This window comes from Aotus nancymaae, unplaced genomic scaffold (genome assembly GCF_030222135.1).
Source record: "Aotus nancymaae isolate 86718 unplaced genomic scaffold, 86718_ANA_hifiasm-v0.15.2.pri h1tg000011l, whole genome shotgun sequence".
NCBI classification, from domain to species: domain Eukaryota; kingdom Metazoa; phylum Chordata; class Mammalia; order Primates; family Aotidae; genus Aotus; species Aotus nancymaae.
In genome coordinates, this window is record NW_026988422.1 from 77,378,711 (window position 1) to 77,403,580 (window position 24,870).

At 52.7% G+C, this 24,870-nt stretch overlaps 1 protein-coding gene across 1 annotated transcript; it reads left to right on the forward strand.

Annotated features, from left to right (window-relative positions):
- Positions 1-1,497: 1,497 nt before the first annotated feature.
- On the forward strand, positions 1,498-24,192 carry OTUB2 (OTU deubiquitinase, ubiquitin aldehyde binding 2). The gene is made up of 6 exons (XM_012458266.2): positions 1,498-1,544; positions 11,920-12,015; positions 13,473-13,591; positions 18,684-18,768; positions 19,319-19,513; positions 20,301-24,192. Exons 1-6 carry the CDS (start codon positions 1,542-1,544, stop codon positions 20,505-20,507), a joined length of 705 nt encoding a protein of 234 aa, XP_012313689.1. The 5' UTR covers positions 1,498-1,541; the 3' UTR covers positions 20,508-24,192.
- The last annotated feature ends 678 nt before the right edge of the window (positions 24,193-24,870 follow it).

The window sequence follows — 24,870 nt, forward strand, 5'->3', positions numbered from 1 at the left end:
GAACTTAAACTCTCTGTACCTGTTTCCTCATCGTACAATAGGGATAATATTAACAAGACCTACCCCCATAAACTGGTTGTGAGGAAATTAAGTAAGATAATTCTGGCCGGGTGAGGTGGCTCATGCCTGTAATCCCAGAACTTTGGGAGGCCGGGGCAGGCGGATCATGAGGTCAAGAGATTGAGACCATCTTGGCCAACATGGTGAAACCCCATCTCTACTAAAAATACAAAAATTAGCTGAGTGTGGTGGCGTGCACCTGTAGTCCCAGCTACTCGGAAGGCTGAGGCAGGAGAATCCCATGAACCTGGGAGGCAGAGGTTGCAGTGAGCTGAGATCGCTGCCACTGCACTCCAGCCTGGCAGCAGAGCAGAGACTCCATCTAAAAATAATAATAATAATAATAATAATTCTGTGGAGAGTTCAGGATAGCACCTGATACATAGTAAGTGTTCTGCATAACTATAAATAACTGTAAAAAGTTAGCCGTTATTGTTACTGCGCCTGGAGCCTCCATTAACTCCACACTCCCTACCCAGGACATGATACATGGTTTCAGATGTCTGTTTGCCTAGAGCCTAGCCCGGTGCCTGGGGCTTACTGAGTAAGTGGGGACAGTGGTGGGGAGGGGGGCAGCAGCAGGAAGGGGAATTGCTCAATACATGCTCCTGGAAATATTAATATTCTAAAGTGGATGCATGCAGTACATTGAGTCCCCCTCCCCTACAAACTCTCCCTCCCACACCCAAAGCAGCTCCTCCAGGACTCAAGGGCTAGTGAATGAATCTTTGGATGATAAATATTCCTATTTTGATGTCCAGTAATAATGAGCTTGTACGCAAGGTGAGTCATCTAGACCTGGTTCACGGATATCCCTACAATTCCAGAGCCACAGAGTCAACGATCCGGGACATTTATTCATTCAACAAACATTAATTGGGTGCGTGGCAACCTACTGATTCATGAGTTGGAAGGGGGTAAAATATTATATAGAAGCCACACTTAATGTTATTGGACACGTGTTCCCTAAGCGCCTATCCTCTGATCTTGTGCAAACTATACTTATGTGACCTTGTTTATGAATTAATGAGGGCCAGCTAATCCTTCCGAAGACTCCAATTTTCGGTTTGCTCAAAAGCCCTTCAGCCTTTACAAACTAGGACCTGTCTTTCTGGGTTGAGCTAACTCCTCGGCTAGTTAAAAGCTTTCTGTGTCTTTAAAAGGGGGAGGCATCCTGTCAAATGGGCCCTAAAGCATAGGCTGAAGGAGCGTGAAGTCCCACCCACTTTCTATGACGTCCTGCGACCCGGCTCCTAATTGCTCTCCTGCGACGTCAATCGCGGGGCGTGTGTCTTGCTGGGACACAGTGGAGGTCTAACCTTTGGTTTGCGGAGCGGTCGGGTGTATTCTCCGCTGCCCCCACGCCCTCGAGGTCTCCGCCACCCGACCCAGCGGCGGAGCCCGCCCGCGCCAGCCGCGGCACCTCCCGCACAGGATCCCTCCTCGCTGGGGCCGGACCTAGCCCGGCGGCTCCGGTCACTATGGTCAGTGATCTTGGGGAATCGCGAAGGGGGAGCGGGCAGGGGGCGCAGTGGGCGGGGTCGCCGCCATGGCGGGAGCACCCGTGGGTCGGGGTTTGGGCAAGAGTTTCAGACCCCCACCCACCCCCGCCGCCTTCCGACCCCCTAGAAAACGGAGTCCGGACGGAGGCTGGGGGCCGGGTTGCGCCCCCCTGTCCCCCGTGGACGCGCAGCTGAGGAGGTCCAGCTCTGCCCCGAGTCCCCGCTCCCAGCGTGTCCGCCCCAGGTGGCCCCTGGCGCCGCCCCGACGGCGCTGGGTGGGAGCCCTCGAAGGGAGCGGGGACAGGGAGGCTGCAGCGCTACGGGTCGCCTCCTCTTAGTTAAGTAGCCCCCCAGTAAGCAGCCCACGGCCCCACCCACCCGAGGGCTCGGCCCCTGCCCCAACCCCACGAGAGGATCTAGGGGTTGCACGGGGGGCCAGGTCGCCTATCCTCGCGGGCAGCTGGACAGTCTCCATCTTTGGAGTCAGGACCCACGTGGAGAGGCTGCCTCAAGTTGTGAGATGCGTGAGTTACGGGTAGGGGAAAAGCAAACACTCGGGAATCCCTGATGGAGAGCCCTGTCTGCACAGAACGGGGCCAGAGACGCTCTGAGCCAGGCTAACCCCAGGCTTGGGCAGGTGGGGAGACTGAGGCCAGGCAGGAAAGGGCTGGTACTGATTGTGGTGGACCTGGAACTTGAACCCAGACCTCTGGACTCTCAGTTCAGTGCTCTTTGAGTTACATCAGCTCACCTTCCAGGTTGTTGTGGGGTCAGGCATCCTGTAGGTGACTGGGTGGGATGGTTCCCTAAGACCCTTCAACCCTGATCAGGGGGGCTACAGGGAGCCTGTGGAGTGAGGGCTGGGTGGCTTGAGTTGGGTCCACACAGCCCTGGGTTCAAGTCTCACTTCCACCTCTTGGAAAGCGAGGAGTCTTTGGTTGGTCTGCTCTCCCCCTCAGCACCGTTTTGCACATCTGTGCGATGGGCTGCTGGGGGACCCTGTGAGATGATTAGCCGGGAAATGGGTGTGCATAGATCCCTGGTTCTTCAAGCTCCTCTCTCCTATGCCAGGGCAGGAAAATGGGTCACCTCGGCAGGATGCTGCCGGATGGGGGCATGGGTCAAAGCCTGGTCATGGCCTGGCACAATCTGGGTGTGGCTTAGGCAGCCAGCGCACTCGAGCTGGGGATGTCCCAGCCAAGCCAGCCTACTGCTGGGGCGTGGCTGGGGGGCCTCTGCGGCATCTGGAAGCACCAGCTTCCTGCTTCTACCTCCTGCCCTAGGGTTTACCTGATTGAGCTGCTCCTGGAAGGTAGCCCAGGTGTTTCTGCATCACTCACCAGGGAGTGGTGGAGCTGGGGTAATGATCGGCTTAGCCACCTGGAGCTGGAGACTGGCATGCCCTCTGGCCACCACTTGGCAGCTGAGAGCACAGCAGAGGCCATAGCTGCTCTCTGTGCCATGCAGTGAGGCTGCTCACTCTGCCCCCATCTGCCCTGACTCGGGAGACCGGGAGTTAGAGGGAAGATGGGGTCCAAAGCCCTCACCCCTCACTGGAGGCTTGGGTGCCTTGGAGATGGATGTAGTGGTTAACCCACTAAAATAGGACATCTGTCTGGGAATCACAGGGGTGGAAGCCATGCAGGGTCTGTTTCCTTCCCTTCACATGGCATTCATTGAGCCACCTAGGGCATGTCGTGGCTCTGTGCTTCGTGGTGGGTTTTTATGTTGAGCCTGCATGGTGTGGATGGTGGTGAGTGTGTGTGTGTGGTGGACAGAAGAAATATCCTTGGAAAATACAGCATCTTCTTTGCTTTCCTGTTTCTACATCACTGGGCTAAGCTTGAGGAAGGCCCCCTGTGGAAGACACAAAGCCCCTTGGAAGGCAGGGGTGAGACAAGGACCAGGCCTCTGGCAGGGACTGCGAATAGCGCAGGGTCTCCTGCGTTCAAGGTGCATTTCATGTTTGGTGAATGAATGAGTCAGACATAAGCAGGAAAACCACAGGGTCCTATTGTGCTTTGTTCTGTCATTTGTCAAACAGGCCCCCAGTAGGCACCTTTGTCAGGCCTGTGCTGGGCACTGTGACAGATGAGAAAGACAAGGTGCCTGTCCGCTCTAGGAGCTCACTGCCTGCTGGTCAAGACAGCTGGACACAAGCAGTGTCTGAGCTGTAGGTCATGCCTAAGAGGCCTAAGGACTTTGGAAACACAGTGGGAAGTCAGTATGCTCTGAGGGAGTTGGGGTGTCAGAAGGCTTTGCAGAGGAGGTCTTTTGAGCTGGGGAAGGTCTTTTGAGCTGTGTTGAAGGATGTACATGAGTGTTCAAGAAGGATTTGGGAAGGGTACATTCCTACTGGGGGGTGCGGGGTGAAGGGACAGTGGGCTATCAGGCCTTGAAGGATGGTCAAGAATGGGGGATTTTGGCAAGGGTAAACAGCCTCTGAAGATGCAAGGAGATTGAGGGAGGTAGGGAAATTGAGTCTAGAAAATGTGGTGGGGTCAGGATGATCTGTGCAGGGCCTCACTGCTGTGCTGTGGGTTTTGGGTTTTATTCCGCCAACGAGGGGGAAACCGTAACATATTTTTGACAAGTAAGAGGTGGCTGACTTGGATGCTGTCTCTGACAGTGAAGTGGACACAGGGTTGGAGGGAGCCAGGCTGGAGCCAGAGCCCAGCTAATCCCATGCATGCATCCGCCCGTTCATTCACGCAGTGTGAGCTTCCCAGGCTGCCATAACAAAGCACCACAAACTGCGGTGTAGAGCAACAGAAATGGATTCTTACGGTGCTGGAGGCTGGAAGCTCAAGATCAAGGTGGCAGCGGGGCCGTGCTCCCTCTGAAGGTACTAGGAAGGTTCTGTTCCAGGCCTCCCTCCAAGCTCCTTGGCTTGTGGCTGCCGAACTCTGATCTTCACGTGGCGTGCTTCCTGTGGGTCTGTGTCCTAGCTTCCTCTTTCTATAAGGACACCAGTCAGATTGGATGGGGGCCACCCTACTCCAGTATGACCTCATCTCAGCTCGTTATGGCTGCAATGACCCTATTTCCAAATAAAATCACATTCTGAGGTACCAAGGATTAGGAATTCAGCATAGGAATTTGTGGGAGGGGGACACAGTTCAACCCGTAACACTCTATACATTTCTGGAGCATGGCTGTGTGCCAGGCTCTGAGGAGCCAGCACCGATAGGCAAAGTCCCTGCCCTCATGGAATTGACATTCCAGTGGAGGGAGCCAGGCAGCATGCAGGTAAGCAGGTGAGCCTGTCAGATCGTGCCCTGAAGAAATAAAGGTGAGAGGGATGTGGATGGGAATGGGAAGGTCTCTGAGGAGGTGACGCCACCTGCATCTTGGGAAAGGCAGAGGAAGAATTCAGGTTGAAGGAGCAGCTGTGCCAAGGCCCTGAGGTGAGAATGGGTGTGTCTTGTGAATGGGCCACATGGGGTCAGACCTGGGAGGTTGTTGTATAAAAGGTTGAGTCTTGGCCTCAGTGAGCGAGGACACTGGAGGGCGTGGAGGAAGGGTGTGCCCTTGCTGGCTAAGCAGCTTGTGGAGAATGGGCTGGGATGGGGGCAGGAGTGGAAGACAGGAGGTCACTGGGCAGATGTCAGTGCAGCCTCCCTGGGGGGAGATGATGGCAGCTTGGGTCAACAGGGCGGTCGGGGAGAGAGGAGTGGAGGAGCACTTCCGGGTCTGGGCGTGAGCTCTGCTTGGATGGAGGAGCATTCTGGGGAGCTGGAGAAGCCTGCGGGGGGTGGAGGGGGCGAGGTGGGCAGGAGGGCAGTCGGACTTCCGAGCGGTGGGTGGCCGTGGAGTCAGAGCTCTAGTGAGAGGAAGATCTGAGGGTCTGTTGGGAGGATGCTGTACGTGTCCAGGCATGTTATAAGAGGGAAGACCAGGGCCCAGGTCAGGGTCTTTGCAAAGCCAGCCAATAACTGACCCAGGGGGTGAAGCCTCAGGGCAGGGTCTTCTCACTTTTCTTAGCGGAGCAGCAGAGAAGGGACATGTAGCAGGCTGAGCAATGGTCCCAATGATGTCCACGTCCTAATCCCCACAACCTGTGACTATGTTACCATGGTGAGAGGGACTTGGCAGATGGGATTCAATGAAGGATCCTGAGTTATCCGGGTAGACACAATAATGTAATCACGGGGTCCTTATGAGAGCGAGGCAGAGTGATGTGGGAGAGGGTGGGGGCACAGCGGGTGTGTGAGCCAGGAAACCCGGGAGCCTCTAGAAACAGAAGAAGAGAAAACAGATGCTCCTCTAGAGCCCGTGGAAGGAGCACAGCCCCGTCACTTGTCATCTTGCTTGAGGCCAGCAGCACTCCTTTGGGACTTGTGGCCTCCAGCACTGTCAGATCATAGATGTGTGTTATTTCAAGACACTGTTTGTTACAGCAGTCACAGGAAACTCACACAGGGCACTCGGCCGCCCTATATCCATGGCTTCCCAACCTTTATCATCGCTCACCTCATGAATACAACACCTCTGAGGCTGGGCGCTCATGCCTGTAATCCAGCATTTTGAAAGGCCAGGGTTGGGGGATTGCTTGAGCCCAGGAGTTTGAGACCAGCCTGGGCAACACAGTGAGATCCCATCTCAAAAACAAAAACAAAAAAACGTCGAGCACTGCATGCATACATATGTCACATATCATACCCCGGAATACACATGTAAAGGGGCATTTCCTTCCAGCCCCGGGAGCAGTCCACGGTGCTGGGCCCATGGCTGAGGGCTGCTTCAGGAGTCCTTGGGTTATGCGGGCAGGCTGCAGTCTATACAGAGGCTTGGCAGGCTCTCTGACTTAATTCAATCAGCAAAACCAGAGGAACGTGGGGACTCATACTTTCCCTAAATTTGGAGGTGGGGCTCGGTACATGGATGAGGGATGGGGTTACCAGGGCAGGCTCTCCGGCGTCATGGTGGGAGTTTCATATGCCAGCTCTTCAGTCTCAGCCAGTGCTCCAGGGATGTAGGAGGAAGGACCAGTGGGCAGATGTAGTGCTGGCTCCCAGCAAAGACTCGAAGCCAGTCTGAACAGCAAGCCTACGTCCTAGCGCTTTCTGCTAGTTCCCAGGGTTACTGGAGAAAAGCAGTGATTAAAGATCATCCTTTTCTCACTTTGAAATGTATTCCTCCACACAAGCTGCTAAATCTGTTTCCAAGCCACTGTGCTATCTGACTTAATTAATTAGCATCTATTTGCAAACCAGCAATTAAAGGGCTAAAGTCCTTTTAGGTGGCCTAATTAGGTCTGACAGGACATTGTCAGATGTGGCCTGTCCTTTCTCCATAACATCCTAGAAATGTTCAGCCATGGTTTATAAAGCAAATATGAATGAGAGTCAGCCAGGGCAAGCGTCATGCCTGATTATGGGCTAGTAAATTTAGGGTATGCCTGGGGTTCTCCAGGGAGCTTGAGTCTCTAGTCTTGCCAGGGGTGTGGCCAGGGCCCTGCTAGGGGGGCATGGCAGGGGACCGACTTGGGTGGACTTGGGTCATTCCGGAAGTGCCAGGTGGGGACTTGAAGGGCCAAAGTGAGAATCCACTTGTCTCCAGGTGCCCCAGTAAGCACATCTGGGACCACTGGGGCGCTGGAGCTAGCTTAAAGTTCTGTCACCTGCAGATGGAGGTAGCCCACCTGCAAGACATTTGTAAGCAGGGGCAGCTTTACACAGTGTGGAGTAAAGGAAAAACAAACCTCCAGAATATCTATAGACTAACATTATGCCAACATCAAATGCATGCACACTTACAAGTCTGTATTTTTTAAAGGACAGATATATTGCATTTATATGAGGTACCTAGAATAGTCACATTCAAAAGTAGAAAGGTGGTCGCCAGAGACTGGGGGCATGCAGATGGGAGTTAGTATTTAATGAGTAGAGATTCATCATAAGGACATGCATGAAAAAAATGGGTGCGGGAGTTTGAGTTTGGGAAGATTAGAAGTTCTGGGGATGATGGTGGTGATCGTTGCTCTGTTGTGTGAAGGTACTTAATGCCACTGAACTGTGTACTTAAAAACGGTTAAAATCATAAGTTTTAGGTTATGTATGTTTTACTGTAATAATAAACAACTATATCTAGAAAGACATGCTGTAGAGAATCCCTATAGAGGCGTGGGGGGATGGAGGAATGGAAATAGGGATCAGGGATGAAGCGGGCAATGAAAAAAGACCCTCCTGAGGCTGGTGCCCATAGCGTGTCCTGAGGGTGTGTGAACTCAGCTCTTAGCAGCTGAGAGGGCTCCGACCTGCTATGTGGTGTTTTTTTTATTTTTATTTTTTTGAGATGAAGTCTCCCTTTGTCACCCAGGCTGCAGTGCAGTGGCGTGGTCACAGCTCACTGAAACCTCTGCCTCTCGGGTTCAAGTGATTCTCCTGCCTCGGTCCCCGAACAGCTGAGACTACAGGCACCCACCACCACGCCTGGCTCAATTTTGTATTTTTAGTAGAGACGGGGTTTCGCTATGTTGGCCAGGCTGGTCTCGAACTCCTGACCTCAGGTGATCTGCCCGCCTCGGCCTCACAAAGTGCTGGGATTACAGATATGAGCCACCGCGCCCGGCCCTATGCAGTATTTTTCCTTAACTTGGCTCTTTTAAAGAGCTTAAGTAGATTTGTCAAAAATGCAAAGTTTATATTAATAGAGCAAATGGAAACCTAACTCGTCTTTCCTGGTATAGGTGCCACCCCCGTTCCTAATCCACCTTGAAGTATTCCTCGTTTTAACTCTGATGGCAGTTTTCTGCACTGAAGTACTTATCTCTGCATGTTGAAGACTAATTCCTTCAATCCTCTCCACTCCTCCGTCGATTGCCTCCTCACACACCGCAGAGTAAACGCAGCTAATTTTGTCCCCCTTCCGCCATGTTGGTTTGGTTTTGGGCAGTCTAAGCAAAGCAGTATCAAATATAGTTGTTCTGCTTTTTGATCATGATTTAAAAAGACCCAAGCCATCATTTGAAGTCAGCAGTCTGTAAAAACAACAAGCCTTTTATACAGTATAAACGCAGTGTTAGGTAAATAATGGGACTTTGGAATGAAGTCAGCATGCGTGAGTGGGAACGGGAGGTGCAGAGCAGGAGCACTTGTTTTTCAGTATCACCTGTGTGTCCTCTTACCATCCACTCCAGGCAGCAGAGGTAGAGCTTTCGTTCTGAAACGTATGGAATCCTATGAATATTTGCTGTATTAGCATGCTGTATGAGTGCCAGATTAATTGTACAGCTAGCAACTGTTATTATGCTAGTAATGTCAATCTTTCATGATTTAGAATAGACCAAAACGTGTTAACTTTTTATAAATTTGCCTTTGAAGTCAATAAATCTGGCTTGGTTTAAGTTAAAAGAAAAAAACACAAATGAAAATGGAATGATTTTAAGCTCCGAGTCAGAGGCCTGCCCACTCTTGAGAGACTAGCAAAGTAGAAAGGAGTTCAAGGTATGCTAGAGCCGTCTTTCTCCCTGATGCTATTAGAAGGCTTGAAGGAGGTAGAAAAGTCATTTTCCTTCTGGATATCACTGACATATTTTACCACCATGTCTGGATGTTGCCTGTAAATCATCTCTTGTTCCACCTGTGGTGAGCATCTCTCAGAGTAGAAAACGCTGTTGTGGACACTGAGCCTCCAAGGTCAGGAGTAGGATGAAGAACTTTGCTGGGGGAGGCCCCAGGGGCAGGAGGTCGGGACCTGGCCTGTTGGGAAGAAGGCCCTAGGCTGCCCTGTGTGGAATGTTCCTTTGTGTTTAGCAGCCTTGGTCCTTCAAGACCTCCTGGACTCTGTGCTCTGCCTGCCTAGCAGTTTGGGATGGTAGAATTTCCATGAGCTTCAGAGTCAGATAGAGCTGCCTAAAATTACTTCTTAGCACAGGGCACCTGAACTTGTTGTATAATGATACCCATCTCAGGAGGTGGTTGTGAGGATTAAGTGAGATAATGGGGACATGTCAGCCTCTCTCCCCAATTCTGGAACATAGTTTGTGCACAATAATGGCACCTGTTATCACTCCAAACCTCCTGGGCTCAGGGCAGCAGCAGATCACCTGATCATCTTCCACGTGTTGACTTTCAGCCTCATGCTTGCAGGATGGCTGCTGAGACATCGCGTCTGCATTAACGGCAGGATAGGGTAGAACACTCCATCTCTGTTCCTTTTATCCAAAACCAAAAGCTTCCCCAGAAATCCCCAGTGGATTTTTGGTCCAGCTGGCCAACCCCAGCTACCTGGCTGCCCATAGCTGCAAGGGAGGCTAGGAAAATGGGAAAGCGGTAGGATTGTTGTGACTTACTCAGGCATTTTTTATCGTGTTGTGGGATTCCATTAGCGGGGAGGAAATGGGCCACGGCTGATAGGACAACAGCCCTCGGCACCTGCCCTCTTGTGGTTGTCTCTTCCTGATGGTTTTCCTGTTGCTTTGCCAGCCTGTGCTATGATGTCAGGGCAGAAGGAAGGAAGGAGCCTGGGGCAGGATTAATTTTGCAAAGAAGGGTGGGTAAAGAATGAAAGCTTCTAGAAGCAAAATCCAGAATCCCTTCTCCCCACCCCCCAAGTGTTTGCATGCTGTTTACTCTTTAGGAAACATTCTTCATCCTGTTCTTTAAAACAATTAACTCATCCTCTATTTTTAAGCTTTCTCCTGGGAAGTTTCCCTAAATCCCCCTTGCCTGGGGGAGATTGTGTTTGTTGCCACCAGAAAGGGAGAAAAGGAATAAAGTGCAAATTCAAGGGAGAGCCTGAGCCTGACTCAGATGAGGTGGGGAGAGCAGGGAGGCTTCATGGAGGAGGTAGCTTACCCCCTTCTCTGTGCCAGGCCCCGGGTGAATGGAAGATGGCAGACAGTATGACAAGCTGTCATCCAGGCCCCCTAAAAACACCCCTGCCCAGTCCCAGCTTCTCCCCTGACCTGATACCGGACACAGGCTCAGGGCCAGATGGAAGTTTGCCTTCTGTCCCATGTGGAGACAGCGGCAACAAGTCATTTAAGCCTCATTGTCTAATCTCATGGGCCAGCTTTCTGCTTCTGTGTGCTGTGTTTTAGAAAAAGCTAATCATCAAAAACCTGGAGATATTTCTCCAAGTGGAGAAAGGGGTTTGTAGTATCAGAGGGCTCCTCTCTGAGCAGGATGGTATTGGGTTGAGGTCATTATCTGGTCAGTGATGAGGCTGAGAGGCTGCCAGCAAAGGCCACTGTGGCCAGAGGTGTGACGTGAAAAAGGCCAGTTACAACTAAATGTAAAAAATGATGGTGATAAATGGATGGAAAACTAGATTTCTATTTACAAAAATCCTAATGAACAGTGACCATCCACAGTGCTCTATTGCATAAAAATGGTCTCTCCGGGTTGTGTGCAGGAGCCGGCCTTGCTTCTTTTAAGCTGCAAACTAAAGTGGCTTTAACACCATTTTTCTCACAGTATGTTTATGCTGCAATCAAAGCAGCTCTGGGCAGGTTGAAGGCAGAGATGCATCTCCTGCCTGTTTGAACCCTGCTGACAAGATAGCACAATGCGGAGACAGGGCCCACGGGGAGCCGGCTGCTAGAACAAGGTGTCTCCTGAAGCTCCCTTCACCCTGAAGCTTCCTTCTGCAGTTGCCTCCTCCCTGCCCTCTGATTTATTCCTGGACTTGGAGAGACCCTGTCTGTAGCAGGCTTGCCTTTCTGGGGTTGAAATTAACCTAGACCCAGAGCTGAGCTGCAGTATGAACTTTTGCCGGTAGGTGGTGCATGAAGATGCCCTCCCGCCCTATGCTCCGTGAACTCAGATCGCTGACACCTTCCCTGGCGTCTCCATGTACCAGTGTCATGCAGTTGCAGCCTCTTCTGGGGACCTTGTTATCCCCATCTTTATTGTTTTTCCCTGTAGACGGTGAGCCTTGTGGGTGGGGGGAGCCAGGTGTTCTTCCTTCATTTTTCCAACATGCGCCACAGTGCTTGGCATAGGCTGGATGTTCAGGAACTGTGGGATGAATAAAAGAATGAATGAATGCATGAATGAGAGAGGAGGGATGAAGGGAGACAAAGGGCCTTATCCTCCAGCATGAAGGTTCATTAGGTTTGAGGTACACATTCTATGAAATGAATCAGGTTTCAAGTAACAAGATGAGTTTCCTCATAACCAGGGCTACCTTTTCACAATGGCCCCAACCCTATCCTGGAAACTAGCCCTGTCCTGGAAACGTGGTGATCCCAGCAGGCGTCTAGGGTGCTGGTAACATACTCCCAGCATGGGAAGGTGGGAAGGTCTCATTCACTGTTTCTGTAACCTGCAGTTCAGAGGCCACCAGCTCGCAGAATCCCATTGGTTGCTTTTGAAATTGTCACAGCATTTCTTCCTTCCCTGTCTTTCAGAGTGAAACATCTTTCAACCTAATATCAGAAAAATGTGACATTCTATGCATTCTTCGGGACCATCCTGAAAACAGGATTTACCGAAGGAAAATCCAGGTGAGGCAGAGGTCGGCGAGAAGAGCATCCTAAACGGAACAGGCTGGGGTTGGGAGCGTAAAGGCAATGCCTCTTTGAGGACCAATAGTTTGGGCTGGGTTCGGGGGTGAATGCAAGGACTCCTAGGATCTGTTGATGTTGGACATTTGCCTTAGCAAAAAAGGAATTTTCGTTTAAAAGTTTAGTACTATCCTAACGTTTTATTTATTCACCGAGACTTCATTACAACTCTGTGAGGTAAGTACTTTTATGACCCCCATTTTACAGCTGAGGAAACTGAGGCACAGAAATTAAGTGGTGGCCATGTAGCTCATGAGTGGCTAAGCTGGGATTTAAACCCAGGCAGCCGAGTCTCATAAGCCACATTCATAACTGCTGTGCTGGAAGTCCTCTTGGAGGGAAAGTTCACCCAGTGAGGCTAAAGGGATTTGTGGGCGGGCTGTAGGGATGGCTCATGGAGCACTCACTCATGGGTGGCAGGAGGAGGTGGGTGCCTGCTCCATCCCTCTGGCATCAGGCCCTGGCTGCTCTCTGCACTCTGTAGACCTCCTCTCGCTGTAGGACAGGCTTGCTCTGGCACTGGCCCCACAGCCCCTTTCCTTCGAGTTCGATCTCAGACATGCAACACGATTGCTGGGCCCCATTACTTATCCTCAGAGCTCTGATGGGTCCAGCTTGGGTCAGGTGTCCATCAGCAGCCAGGGGTAGTGGTGTGGGCATCATGTGGTTGGGACGCTGCTGTAGGGGCACCCCCAGGGCAGGATCTGGGCTCTGCAGCCTGCTGACTCTCATGTACCCCAGAGCCCTCCTGGAAGATGAGCCAGGGACTCCAGAGAGTGCCTGCCTGCCCACTGCCAGATGCCCTCAGGTGGGCCCAAGTCAGCTCTGAGCCTTCTCATGGCTATGTGGAGAAACAGGAACTCCCAGGCCCCTTGAAAATCATCCTCTGCTGTCGAAACGCTGCTTATAGTCCTGTGAGGCAGGAAAGGGTATTGCAGGCCAGTTCAGAGGGACACCTACTTATTGCTAGAGGCAGAGCTGGAGCCCACCCTTCCTGCCCCTGCTCACACATGCAGCCCCCACCCCCACTTCTGCCAGCTGCCAATCCTCAGTGCTGCTCCCCCAGGAAGCCTTCCCCAACTTTCAAAATCCAGTGCAATGCCGGTGCCCCATGGGACCCAGCCGGGCACACCTTCTGTCATCACACTGCCACTGTCTAATCATCCATCTTCTTTCCTGGGCTGTAGGCTGCCTGGAGGCAGGGATGGACACACAGGACAATGTGGTGTATTTTTATCTCGGGGGATGAACGAGGGTGGGAGGCTGATGGGACAGGAGCCTGAAGGGAAGGAGCAGGCATTTCCTGGGAGAGATGGGGGCATGTGGCCAGTCCCAGCACCCAAACCACACAGAGCCGTTGCTGCTGCAAATACCCACATTTCTTTCTGTCCCCTCAGGAACTCAGCAAAAGGTTCACCGCCATCCGGAAGACCAAAGGGGATGGGAACTGCTTCTACAGGGCCCTGGGCTATTCCTACCTGGAGTCCCTGCTGGGGAAGAGCAGGGAGATCTTCAAGTGAGTGTCGGGGCCTCCTGGGCTCTGAGGCTGTGTTTCCTGTGCTGGGTTAGCCCCAAGTCTCTTGGAGATTCCCAGAGAGTGAGCTGAAGGGCTGCCTGGCAGAGGTGTTTGATGTTGGGGGTGCCCAGCTGCCCGCTGTGGTGGAGGTGGGGGCGGCCGAGGGCAAAGGATGGAATCCGTGACCTTCCAGGCACTTTCCAGCCTTCTGTTTCAGCCACTGGCCTGGGTCAGTCCAGGTGAGTTACACGGAGCAGGTACTTTGTGACCCACTCTGAAAAGAAAAGAGAACACGCACAAAAGAACCTTTGCCCCAGTGTTCTGCATAATTCCCGCTGACCTTGGTTTGGAGTGTGTGTGACCCAGGCATTCAGCTGGCCAGGCCTGGCCCTGAGGTTCATGCTGGCGAAGGTCTGTGTCCAGAGCGGCCCCTATCCTCTCGGCTAGTTCAGGGCTTCTCACACCTGAATGTTTGTACAAAGCCCCTGATTCTCTAGTCCATAGCAAGAAAAAGAAACAAAGATGAACAAGGCCTGAGACCTGGCTAGGACCCGAATTCCTGCTCAGTGGGAGCGGGCAGAGCTGGGACTGCTTTTCTCAGCGGCTCCCAGGGGACACTGAGGCTGCTGGGCCTCAGACCACGCTTTGAGGAGCAAGGAGCTAAGGAACCCACCTGGCTCTTAACCTTTGGGGGTCTCACAGCCCTTGGAAGCTTTGGTGAGGGCCACGGGCTCTCCTCGTCTGAGACCTGCACCCACATGCACTCTTGAAGCAGTACAGGGGGCAGTGGGTCACAGAGCACTTCTTTGGCTAAGGCAGGTTTCTCAACAGCAGCACGACTGACGTTTTGGGCCAGATCATGCTTATCGTGGGGGCGGCCCGCACCCACGAGATCCCAGTAGTAATGCCCTCCCCAAGTCATGACGGTCCAGACTGTCTCCAGACACTGCCAAGAATCTCCTTTCGGGGGAAATAGTGGACCCTATGAGGTTGAGAACTACTAGGTTAAGGCCATCATCTCCTGTTCAAAATACGCATGATCTCAAAGAGGGTAGAAGCTGACCCATCTGTTCCTTGACCAAGCCGTTTCCCAGCGACAGACTGGCAGAGCCCCTTTTGATGGAGAGTCAGCTATTTCAAGCCATTCCCCTCCCCAACTTTCTCACAGCCCTGTGGGAACCAACACAGCACAGTGCAGGGATTATGACCCCACCTTTATTTTCCCCATCACCCGTGTCCCCTGGAGTTGTGCCATGCAGCAGCCCGGGGCTCTGAGGTCAGACCTCACTCTCTCGCTTACTTGCTGTGCGACCTTGGGCAAGTGACTTGACCTCTCTGACCCTCAGTTTTCATGCCTGTGGAAGGTGGACATGATAACTCACTTCAAGGTTCTGTTGTGAGGACTCAGTGGGCGATGCTGGCCAAGCCCGGCCCCTGCATCTCTCTCTGCGCCAGCCCACGTGCTCTGTTCACCTTCACTCCGTCCTGTCTCCCCAGTCCAGTCGGCACACACAGGGTGCCACGTTCAGACCCTGCTCTAGGCTGTGGGGATACTGCAGTGAACAAGAGAGACGAAAATCCCTGCCTCGTGGGGCTTGTGTCCTAATGGGAGAAGATGGACGGTACATGAGTATCATGTTTGAGGTGTCAGACCGTGATAAATATTATAGGAAAAATCAGGCAGGAAAGAGGCCGAGAGTGCAAGGTCTGGGGTTGGCATCTTCAAGTAGGGTTGGAAAGGTAAGGGTAGCAGGGTACACAGGGCCTCAGGCCTTTCTAAGGACCTTGGCTTTCAGCCTGAAGGACATGGGAGCCACCGAGGGATTGCATAGCGCGGGGGACCAGCCCTGCTGGCTGCTCGGAGGCTGGGACACAGCCAGGGGGATGTGGCTAGGGAGAGATCCGGAGGGGAGATGGCCGTGGCATGAGCAGGTGGATGCAGCGGGCATAGCAAGAAGTGGCCAGGTCTAGACACCCGTGGAGGTGGCGAAGACAGGATTCGTGCCCGACTCGCATGTTGGACGTGGCAGAGTCAAGGATGACTCCCAGGAGTTTGACCTGAGAGTTAGCAGGATGGAGAAGTTGTTTGCTGCAAGGGAGGGCAGAGGAGGATCAGGAGCTCTGTTTTGGCGATGCTAAGTCTGAAATGTCTGGGAGCCATGGAGTGGGGGTGTCTGGTGGGCAGTGGATGTCCGAGGCTGGCGCTCAGCAGGCAGGCCGGGGCACACAGGTGATAAGTCAAACCACAAGGCTCTATGAGACCATCGGCATTTTTTCTTTTCTTTTCTTTTCTTTTTGAGACGGAGTTTCACTCTTGTTACCCAGGCTGGAGTGCAATCATGCGATCTCGGCTCACCGCAACCTCCGCCTCCTGGGTTCAGGCAATTCTCCTGCCTCAGCCTCCTGAGTAGCTGGGATTACAGGCACGCACCACCATGCCCCAGCTAATTTTTTGTATTTTTAGTAGAGATGGGGTTTCACCATGTTGACCAGGGTGGTCTCGATCTCTTGACCTCGTGATCCACCCGCCTCAGCCTCCCAAAGTGCTGGGATTACAGGCGTGAGCCACCGTGCCCGGCGGCACTTTTTCTTTTTAATGTTTTAAAAAACACTTTCTTCCTCTCTTTCTTTTTTCTTAAGAGATGGATATTGCTATGTTGCCTAGGCTGGCCTCGAACTCGGGCCCAGGCAGTCCTCCCTCCTCAGCCTGCATCTTCTTACACAAAAACTGAGACCATGTCACTCCCAGGCTTGAAATATGCCCCTGGCCTCTAGGAGCAGTGGAAGTCCCTGACACCAAGGCCCTCCACACCAGGCCCCTGCCCCTCCTGCCCCGTTGCCTACCCACCCTGAGCTCCAGGCACAAGGACCCACTTATCCTACACACACTAGAGCTTGCGGATGCCTGACATGCTGCCTGATGCTGCTCTGGGCCCAGGTAGCCCTGCTTCTGACCCGGCTTTGGATTCCTCGGCCCCAGGCAGGTCGCTTCACTCCTCTGTAGCTCCTTTCCCTGGTTGAACAGTGGCCATAGCCCTGTCCGGGGCATTAAGTGATTGACTCGTGAGTACTTGCAACACTGACTGACGTGTTCCGTGCTAGCTCTTACCATCAGTGTCATCCATCCTTCACAACCCGCCGTCTCCGTGTGTGCAGTGAGCCCAGAGCTGCCCAGGCAGACACCCGTTCTCTGCTCAGTGCTGCTGCAGGGCTGGGGCAAGCATGTTGCAGCAGTATGCTTGCTTGCCCCAGCCCTGGAGCTCGCATCCTTGTTCCAGAAGTATGCAAAGTACTTCTGTGTGCCAGAGGCTTGGAGAACACGCTCTTTGAGGGGAGCCACTGTTATTACCCAGTCTTACAGATGAGCCAAAGGAGCGTCGTGGAGGTCAAATGACTTGGCAGAGGTCCCACCTAGGCTTGTGTGTAGCCCTGGCCTGTCTGAACTTGCCCTCTGAGCCCCAGTGCCGTCCTTCCCCTCATCCCTGCCTTGCCTCCCGGGGGTGCATGTCCTGGCCTAGGGGCTTGCCCCCTTCTGACAGGGCCCACGCGCTGCTTATCTCTGCGTCCCCAGTGCCTGGCACAGAGGGGCCCGCAAGTCACTGGCAAGGAATGAATGTGGAATGAGGCAGAGGTTCAGGGGCGGGAGTGGGGACAGGAGAGCTGGGAGCAGAGCAGTGCACTTCATGGCTATGCAGGGACAGAGTGACCAGAAGAGGGTGCGGGCCCTTGGAGTGACCCGGGTGGACTGCAGCTGGCTGCTTCCTGGAGCTGCTTCCAGTGCCCTGGCTATGGGCCACCTAGGCTGCTGCTGCTGAAGACAGAACAGGGGGTGATGATGAGGGTGGCTCCTGAGCGAGAGGCGTCAGCCAGCACCGACCTTCAGATCCTTGCCCTGGCCCAGAGAGGAAGCCTAGGCAGGTCCCGCCACAGTGGAGGCTTCGTCCTCTCGGGCAGCCCTCTGTTCACCCTCAGCACCCCCGCAGTTGAGGCGTCATCACCATTCGCATTTGTGCCAAAGGGGAACCTGTGGCCAGAAGCCATAGGGGGACTTGACAGGTCTGGAGGGGACTGCGGCTAGAAGCCAGCACAGGCTCCTTTCCTCCAGTTCAGGCATCTCAACCTGCAATAGGACAATTTAGTCCTGGCTCAGGCAGGACTCAGATATGCCAGGACCAGCCAGGGGCAGGCAGCCTCTAGGCAAAAACACTCCTTCTGAATTAGGAGACCTGCTTCCTGTCCACACACACTACCTTCTCCTCCCCGCTCACCTCCCCCGTCCTCCTACAAGGCACCAGGCCTTCCAGGAGCACAGCAGCTTCTGAGGTGGCCTAGGCCTCTGTATTCCCTTGTGAAACCTGCCTCCTGGGTCCTGTCAGAGCCTGGTCCCCCTGCCCAGGGAATGGGTGCAGGGCTGGAGAACTAGGTGTGGCCTTAGTGTTCTGTGCCTGCCAGCCGGTCACCCAGGGCCACTCACCTGGTCTTTGTGGGAGACAGCCCTTCCTCCATACCTCATTGCTGCCACTAAACTCGGAGTGTCCTGAAGCCAGGGCCAGGCCTGGGTTTCTTGCCATGTCCCCCGAGGGCACCAGGACAAGAAAGGGGCTGCGCCATGGCAGGGGGACCTGCAATGGGTGCAGAGAGGAACCACCCAGCATGCACAGAGCAAGGGCCTGTGGAGCAGGTCCCCAAGGGGGACTCGGTGCTGGCAGATGCTTGACAGCCAGCTCTGGGTGTTCGGGAGGCCTGGTATGTGTCGTCAGCCGATTGCTGTGGTGTCAATATTCAATACTGTCATGACTGAGTCAAGCTGTCCTCAAGAGGTCACTGAGTAGGAAGTTGGAGAAGATGCAGAAACACACACGCCCTAGTCCATATTGTCTTTCCACCATGCACGCACAACACACCTTAGTCACCAGGGCCTGGCCGTGCCGGGGTGATGTTTATGGGACATGGCTGTGTGTCGGGGGTGGGGCGGGAAGTTCTGCGGTTGAGCTGAGGTTGGTGGGTGCAGTGGGTTGAGAGGGGGACGCACAGTTGCCAATCACAGCACACTCGCTGTTTCCCTGTAAGCACCCAGTCTAACCCCCTGCAGGTTCAAAGAACGTGTACTGCAGACTCCAAATGACCTTCTGGCTGCTGGCTTTGAGGAGCACAAGTTCAGAAACTTCTTTAACGCTGTGAGTTCACCTGGTCCCTCCTTCCACACGTGGCAGAGCAGGCAGAAACGGGCACTGGCTGGAGCCCCCGAACAACCCACAGCTCTGCTCCTCCTGGCTGGGGAAGGACAGAGGGCTGCTTCCTGCTTGTGGGGGGTGTGGGCACAGGGAGCCCAAGGCCCTGCCCTCCCTCTGGGAGAAGGCACGTCCGTCACCCTGTTCCATGTCCACCCCGTGCCTCCCCATCCAATTAGTGAAGGGGCGGGGATTGAGGACTCTCAAATCCTTGCCCAGTGTGCACCTGAGAATCCAAACCCAGGTAGTGATGGGGGGAGACCCAACTGCTGCTCCCTAGACGTGCCTCTGGGCTAGTGTACAAACTACCGAGTCTAGCTAACCCTGGGTTACTTAGCTTAGGCAGAATCTCAGACTGATTTTCGACCTCAACCTGAGAATCTACAAATGAAAATGCTCATGAGTGCTTCGTGGGGAGGGAGGATGCGGAGGGAGAGTGCGGATGGAGGGCCAGGGCTTGCTTGGGCCTCCCTGGCTGAGGGCCGGGTGGACGTAGTTTTACAGCGTGGTGGAACTGGTAGAGAAGGACGGCTCGGTGTCCAGCCTGCTGAAGGTGTTCAACGACCAGAGCACCTCGGACCACATCGTGCAATTCCTGCGCCTGCTCACGTCAGCCTTCATCAAGAACCGAGCAGACTTCTTCCGGCACTTCATTGATGAGGAGATGGACATCAAAGACTTCTGCACTCATGTAGGTGCTTGGGGTCTCAGCCCCAACCCCGGGCTCTGCTCCTGGCCCTCTCCTGCAGACTTCAGCACCCCATCCCTAGCCAGGGGATCCGGCACTTCCCCTCCCTGGAGATTTCCTATCTGAAAAATAAGAGATTTGGATTGGCCTGTTTACAAAACTCCAGTCACAGTCTAAGAGTCACATTTGCTAGACGCGTTTATGATGCATGATATTTTTAAATTGGGCAGTTTTCATATGAATGTTTGGATTTCTGTTGGAAAATCAGTTGATCTGGCCCCTCGGCCCTTGCTCTTGCAGGGCAGTGTCAGCAGGCACTAAGCAGTAGACCCTGCTTGCCTCTGCCTCCTCCGTCGTCTCTGCAGCACCCGGACTCGCTCACTCACTCACCAGCCTGGCCTCTGTAAACACTTAAGCTTTAAAGTCACCCCTCTATGACAGGGTGCCTTTTATTTCTAAGATTCTTTGACGCCCAACCTGAAAAATTTCTGCCCCACCTTTCCAGATCCCTCTAAAGTAGTGGCCTGCTCTCAGGTGTAACTACAAGGTCTAGAATTGAAAAGATCTAGGTTTGCTTCTTGCAATTGTGGCAATTTCTAGCTGTCCTGCCTCTCAGTGAGGTTGTTCTCTGTGTGACATGAGACTATCCGTACCCAACTCATGGTATGTTTTGAAGATGACGTCCCAGCAGAGGCTGTGACCATGACCCTGAGAGCCAGAGTTGAACGCACTTGTCCTCTGCCAGGCCTCCCTCCTAAGCTGGCTTGTGTTTTCATTTTGGCCCCTGCAGGAAGTGGAGCCCATGGCCACGGAGTGTGACCACATCCAGATCACGGCGCTGTCCCAGGCCCTGAGCATCGCCCTGCAGGTGGAGTACGTGGACGAGATGGATACCGCCCTGAACCACCACGTGTTCCCTGAGGGCGCCACCCCTTCAGTTTACCTGCTCTATAAAACATCCCACTACAACATCCTTTACGCAGCTGATAAACACTGATTAATTTTAGGCCATGCAGTGGAACATGTCACCTAATGGGACTGCATTCTGAATGGAACATTCCGACTTTTCCGTTTTTTAAGCGATTTAGACTGTAGCAAGACAACGTGCAGCCTTTTGGGCAAAGCCCCTGTGAATGAGGCCTACCCATTACGGACTGTGGTAACTTGGTGGCATTTTTAGCATTTATTTTGATGGAGGATCAAATGCTTTCTAATTGGGCCCTTGGCTATGCACCCCAGTTCCCTGTGAGGCCTGGGTGAGTCACTTGCCCTCTCTGGACTTGTTTCTTCAACTGGAAGAGGTTCCTGCCTATGTAGACATTCCATTGTAGAAAAATGGGGCCTCTGGTTTCTCTTTACCAGGGGCAGTGCCTCTCTGCAGTGGAGGAAAAGCTCAAGGTTAGCTGTCTTAACTCAAGTGACTTACCAGGCCTGCAGAGTCCAGTCCAGTCACTTGGCTCTGGCACATGGCCTGGTGAGGTCAACTTGAATGTGAGGGCTGTGATGTGGCTTCAAACATTCATGATGGATGTGTTTTCCTGTCCCTAACTTAAGGAGAAAAAAAGACCTTCTTTTTTTGCCAAAGTCCAGAAAGGGGTCTTTAGCCTTCAGCAGGAGCTCAAATTGTTGGGGCCCCTCTACCTCTCTCAGGGCCAGAACTGCCTGACTTCTGGTGGACGAGCCCTTCAGGGTTCTGTTGTCAGCCCCACCTGGACAGAGGCTTACAAGACTAGGGTCTGGTCGTGTCTGGACCAGAATCTGTGTATTTCTGTCTGCAGGAAGCTGCAGCTGTCCCACCATCCCCAGCAAATCCTAGGAGTCTGGATACTTAATGGGTAGAGACATCAGCACACACAGCCATGGACCCAACTGAGCAGAGCAGACGCTTTGCAGTCTACCCTTAGCTTCTTTCTTTCCCACTTCTGCCCTTTTTATGGGCTGGTGAGAGGGTAGGTAGGAAAGAACAGACAAGCCATGTAAGTTGGGAGTGTGGAAGATTTCCACTGTGGAAACTGCCTGGGCATTCTGGCCAGCAGCTTCCTCATTTGGCCACCTGGCCGTGCCCCTTAAATAAGCCCCTCACCTTGCTGCCTCAGGACCTTCAAGATTCCGTCCGTGGGCTGGCAGGCGAGACGGCACCAGTGGGTACCCACACCCTGGCTGGGTGGAGGTGCTGCTAGCAACCTCTCTTCCTCTGTAGGAGGAAATGGAAAATGCAGGGTATGGAATTGTCCTCTGCGGTCCATCCTTAATCAAAGGCCACCTTCTCACAGGTTTCATTCTGCAGGGATTTACTGGAATCTATTGGTGCTGCTGCGTGAGTCTGCAGACAACCCGACTGCACAAGGACTGGGTAGCAGACTCCTCAGAGTCCTTTTGACACAAATGTCAGATTTGTGTTAACTCTTCTGCCTTCATGAAAAGCCAATGTCAGGGGACTTTAGTTCCAAGCAGGGCCCCTGGTTCCCATACTACCTTCAGCTGGAGTTTGGATCCAAAGGCTCTGGCTAAGTCATTATGTCACTTTTTCACAGGAATGTAAACTTGACCGTCACCTCTGAATTTGCTCAGTGTCCCACCATGGTCTATGACAAGTACACTGGAAGCGTGGGGTGAACACATGACATGATTTGTGAATACTATCATCTTTGCCAGACAAGTCTCCAGGGGATCCCTGTTTCCCAACTGAAAGGTGTGAACAGACACACAGGGCCTGGATGGTGCCTTGGCTGTTCTGAGGGGCTATAAGGTGGGCTCTGGGCCTTCCAGCCAGGCTCTCAAGCACAGCAGAAGCTCTCACTGGCTGCTATGTCTTTGTGGCTTGGGTGGTGGCCTCAGAAGCAGAGCTGTTTGACAGACTGACTGGAGAAATTCCCTCTGTGAGATCTGCCTGTGCTGTGCTTCCGGATCACAGAGCCCCCCAGAAGCTCACAGAGGCCCTCTTCCAGGAAGGAATCTATTCTATCACTTCAGAATCAGGACACTCAAGCTCTGGCAGAGGCAGGCCAAGTTAAAAGCCATCGGCCAAATCTGAACCATTGCTCTTGTTCCCACTTCGTTCCTTCTCAGATCTTTGTCTCGAAGGGAAACCACAATGGATAAAAAGATGTGGCAGGCTTTGGCACCTTGTTAAAATCTAGTCATCTGTGGACATTACTTTGCTTGCCCACAGCAGCCAATCACCCTGGCAGTCATACTTCCTGGATAATTCTACCCCCTCACCCCACTGAGCCATCTCTCTCCAGACCAAAAGCTGGAAGGAGCTGTTTTGAGAGCTTGTTTTTACAACTGCATATTTATGATGATACTTTGTCTCCAAAGGAAACTTTATAAATCAATGGGAACAATTAGCAACAGAAAGAGCACAGTCCCTGCTTTTGCCTGGGTTCCTATTATTTATTTATTTATTTATTTTTTGAGATGGAGTGTTGCTCTGTCACCAGGCTGGAGTGCAGTGGCACGATCTTGGCTCACTGCAACTTCTGCTTCCTGGGTTCAAGCAATTCTGCCTCAGCCTCCCAAGAAGCTGGGACTACAGACAAGTGCCACCATGTCCAGCTATTTTTTTGTATTTTTAGTACAGAAGGGGTTTCACTATGTTAGCCAGGATGGTATCAATCTCCTGACCTTGTGATCTGCCCACCTTGGCCTCCCAAAGTGCTGGGATTACCAGCATGAGCTACCGTGCCTGGCCAACTAGGTTCCTATTTTAAGCACAAATGAGAGCTCTGGAGCCAGGGTTCAAACCTCAGCATTGCCACTTACTAGCTGTGTGATCTTGGCCAAGTCACTTCACCTCCCAGAGCCCCAATTCCAAAGTTTGTGAAATGGTGACAATACCTATGTATCACTGGATTATTGGTTAAAATGGAATGAGATTCCTTGTGTCAAAGCAGCTGTAACACCTGACACCCTCATTGTATGGGCTCCACAAAGGGATGCTCCCAACCTGTCCTTCCTGACGGGAAGCACAGGGCACTGCAGATGGGGAAGCATGCCACCTTGGCAGTGACTCTGTGGCTTCCCAAGCAGGAGTGTCAGGGGAACCATTAGACAGAGTCTAGGAGCCAAACACATCGCCACCCTGAGCAGATACGGGAGTGGGAAGGGGGCTGTAGCTCAGTGACAATGAGTGGATTCCAGAGGCCCCAGGCCCTCCAGGATGTAGGCCAAGCCCTACAGCTTCCCTGGGCAGTAAAAGTAAAAACATTTTCCTAGCATTAAAAATGGTTTCCATAACTACTTTTGTCCTGGCTTCTTAATACTGGGTACCTGGCATGCAGCCAAGAACTCTGCTTTGCTGTGGTGCTTATGTACTGAGTGAATTAGCTGGGGAGAGATCTTCCTTGTTTAATCATAGATACAGGATACTCAAGAAGCTCTGCCCATTGACTTCACCTCACCAGGTGAGAACAGCACTGCCTGGAAGGCTGCCCCCGTCTTTTAAAGCCTGTCTACTTAGCTCCTCTGCCAAAAAAAGGAAGATAATTTGCTGTTAGGTGGCTAGGGCAGGACATTGACAGTTATCAGGGGATCTATGTTTGGCTTGTGACAAGTGGCTTCACTCCCACGGCTTAAGTACTATTAGGGGATCTTGAGCCTGCTTATTAACCCACTGACCTCCACTGCATCATTTTGGAGTCTCCCTGCCATCCTCTGACAGCTGTTAGTCAGCAGCTGACCTCACAGACAGGGGCACTTTCCCCTCCTATCCAGGTCACTGCTGACACTGGGAGATGGGAGGCCATTCCTTGGCAACACTGTTAAGACTGAAGTAGTTTTCTGAACTTGTCCTGGGCCCAGAAGGCAGACACTAATCCTGCCTCTGCCACTTGGCTGCTGTGTGGCCCTGGGCAAGTCTCAATCACTGGGTGTCTATATGCTTAGTACAAAAAAAAGACTATTAAGACTTAGAGCTGGGCATAGTGGCTCACACCTGTAATCCCAGCACTTTGGGAGGCAGAGGCAGGAGGATCACTTGAGGGCAGGAGTTTGAGACCAGCCTAGGCAACTTAGTGAGACCTCATCTCTACAAAATAGTAATAATAAAAAAAAAATCAGCCAGGGGTGGTGGTGTGTGCCTATAGTCCCAGCTACTTGGGAGGCTGAGGCAGGAGGACTGCTTGGGCCCCAGAGTGTGAGGTTGCAGTGAGCTGTAATTGTACCACTGCACTCCAACCTGGGCAACAGAGCAAGACCCTGTCTCAAAATATATATATATTTCTCAGGACCTTCAAGACTAAATGCTAATTCAGGTAGATGAAAGTGCCAACCATGATACTGAGAGAGGCTGGCTACTTAAATCTTGGGGTATCTTGGTCTACTTATGTATCCTCTTCAATTCCCTAGCATCCCTTGAA

Coding starts and splice junctions, on each gene's coding strand:
- OTUB2 (XM_012458266.2), top strand. Junction 18,769..19,318: donor TCAGAAACTTCTTTAACGCT/GTGAGTTCACCT, acceptor GGGTGGACGTAG/TTTTACAGCGTGGTGGAACT. Junction 19,514..20,300: donor TCAAAGACTTCTGCACTCAT/GTAGGTGCTTGG, acceptor TGGCCCCTGCAG/GAAGTGGAGCCCATGGCCAC.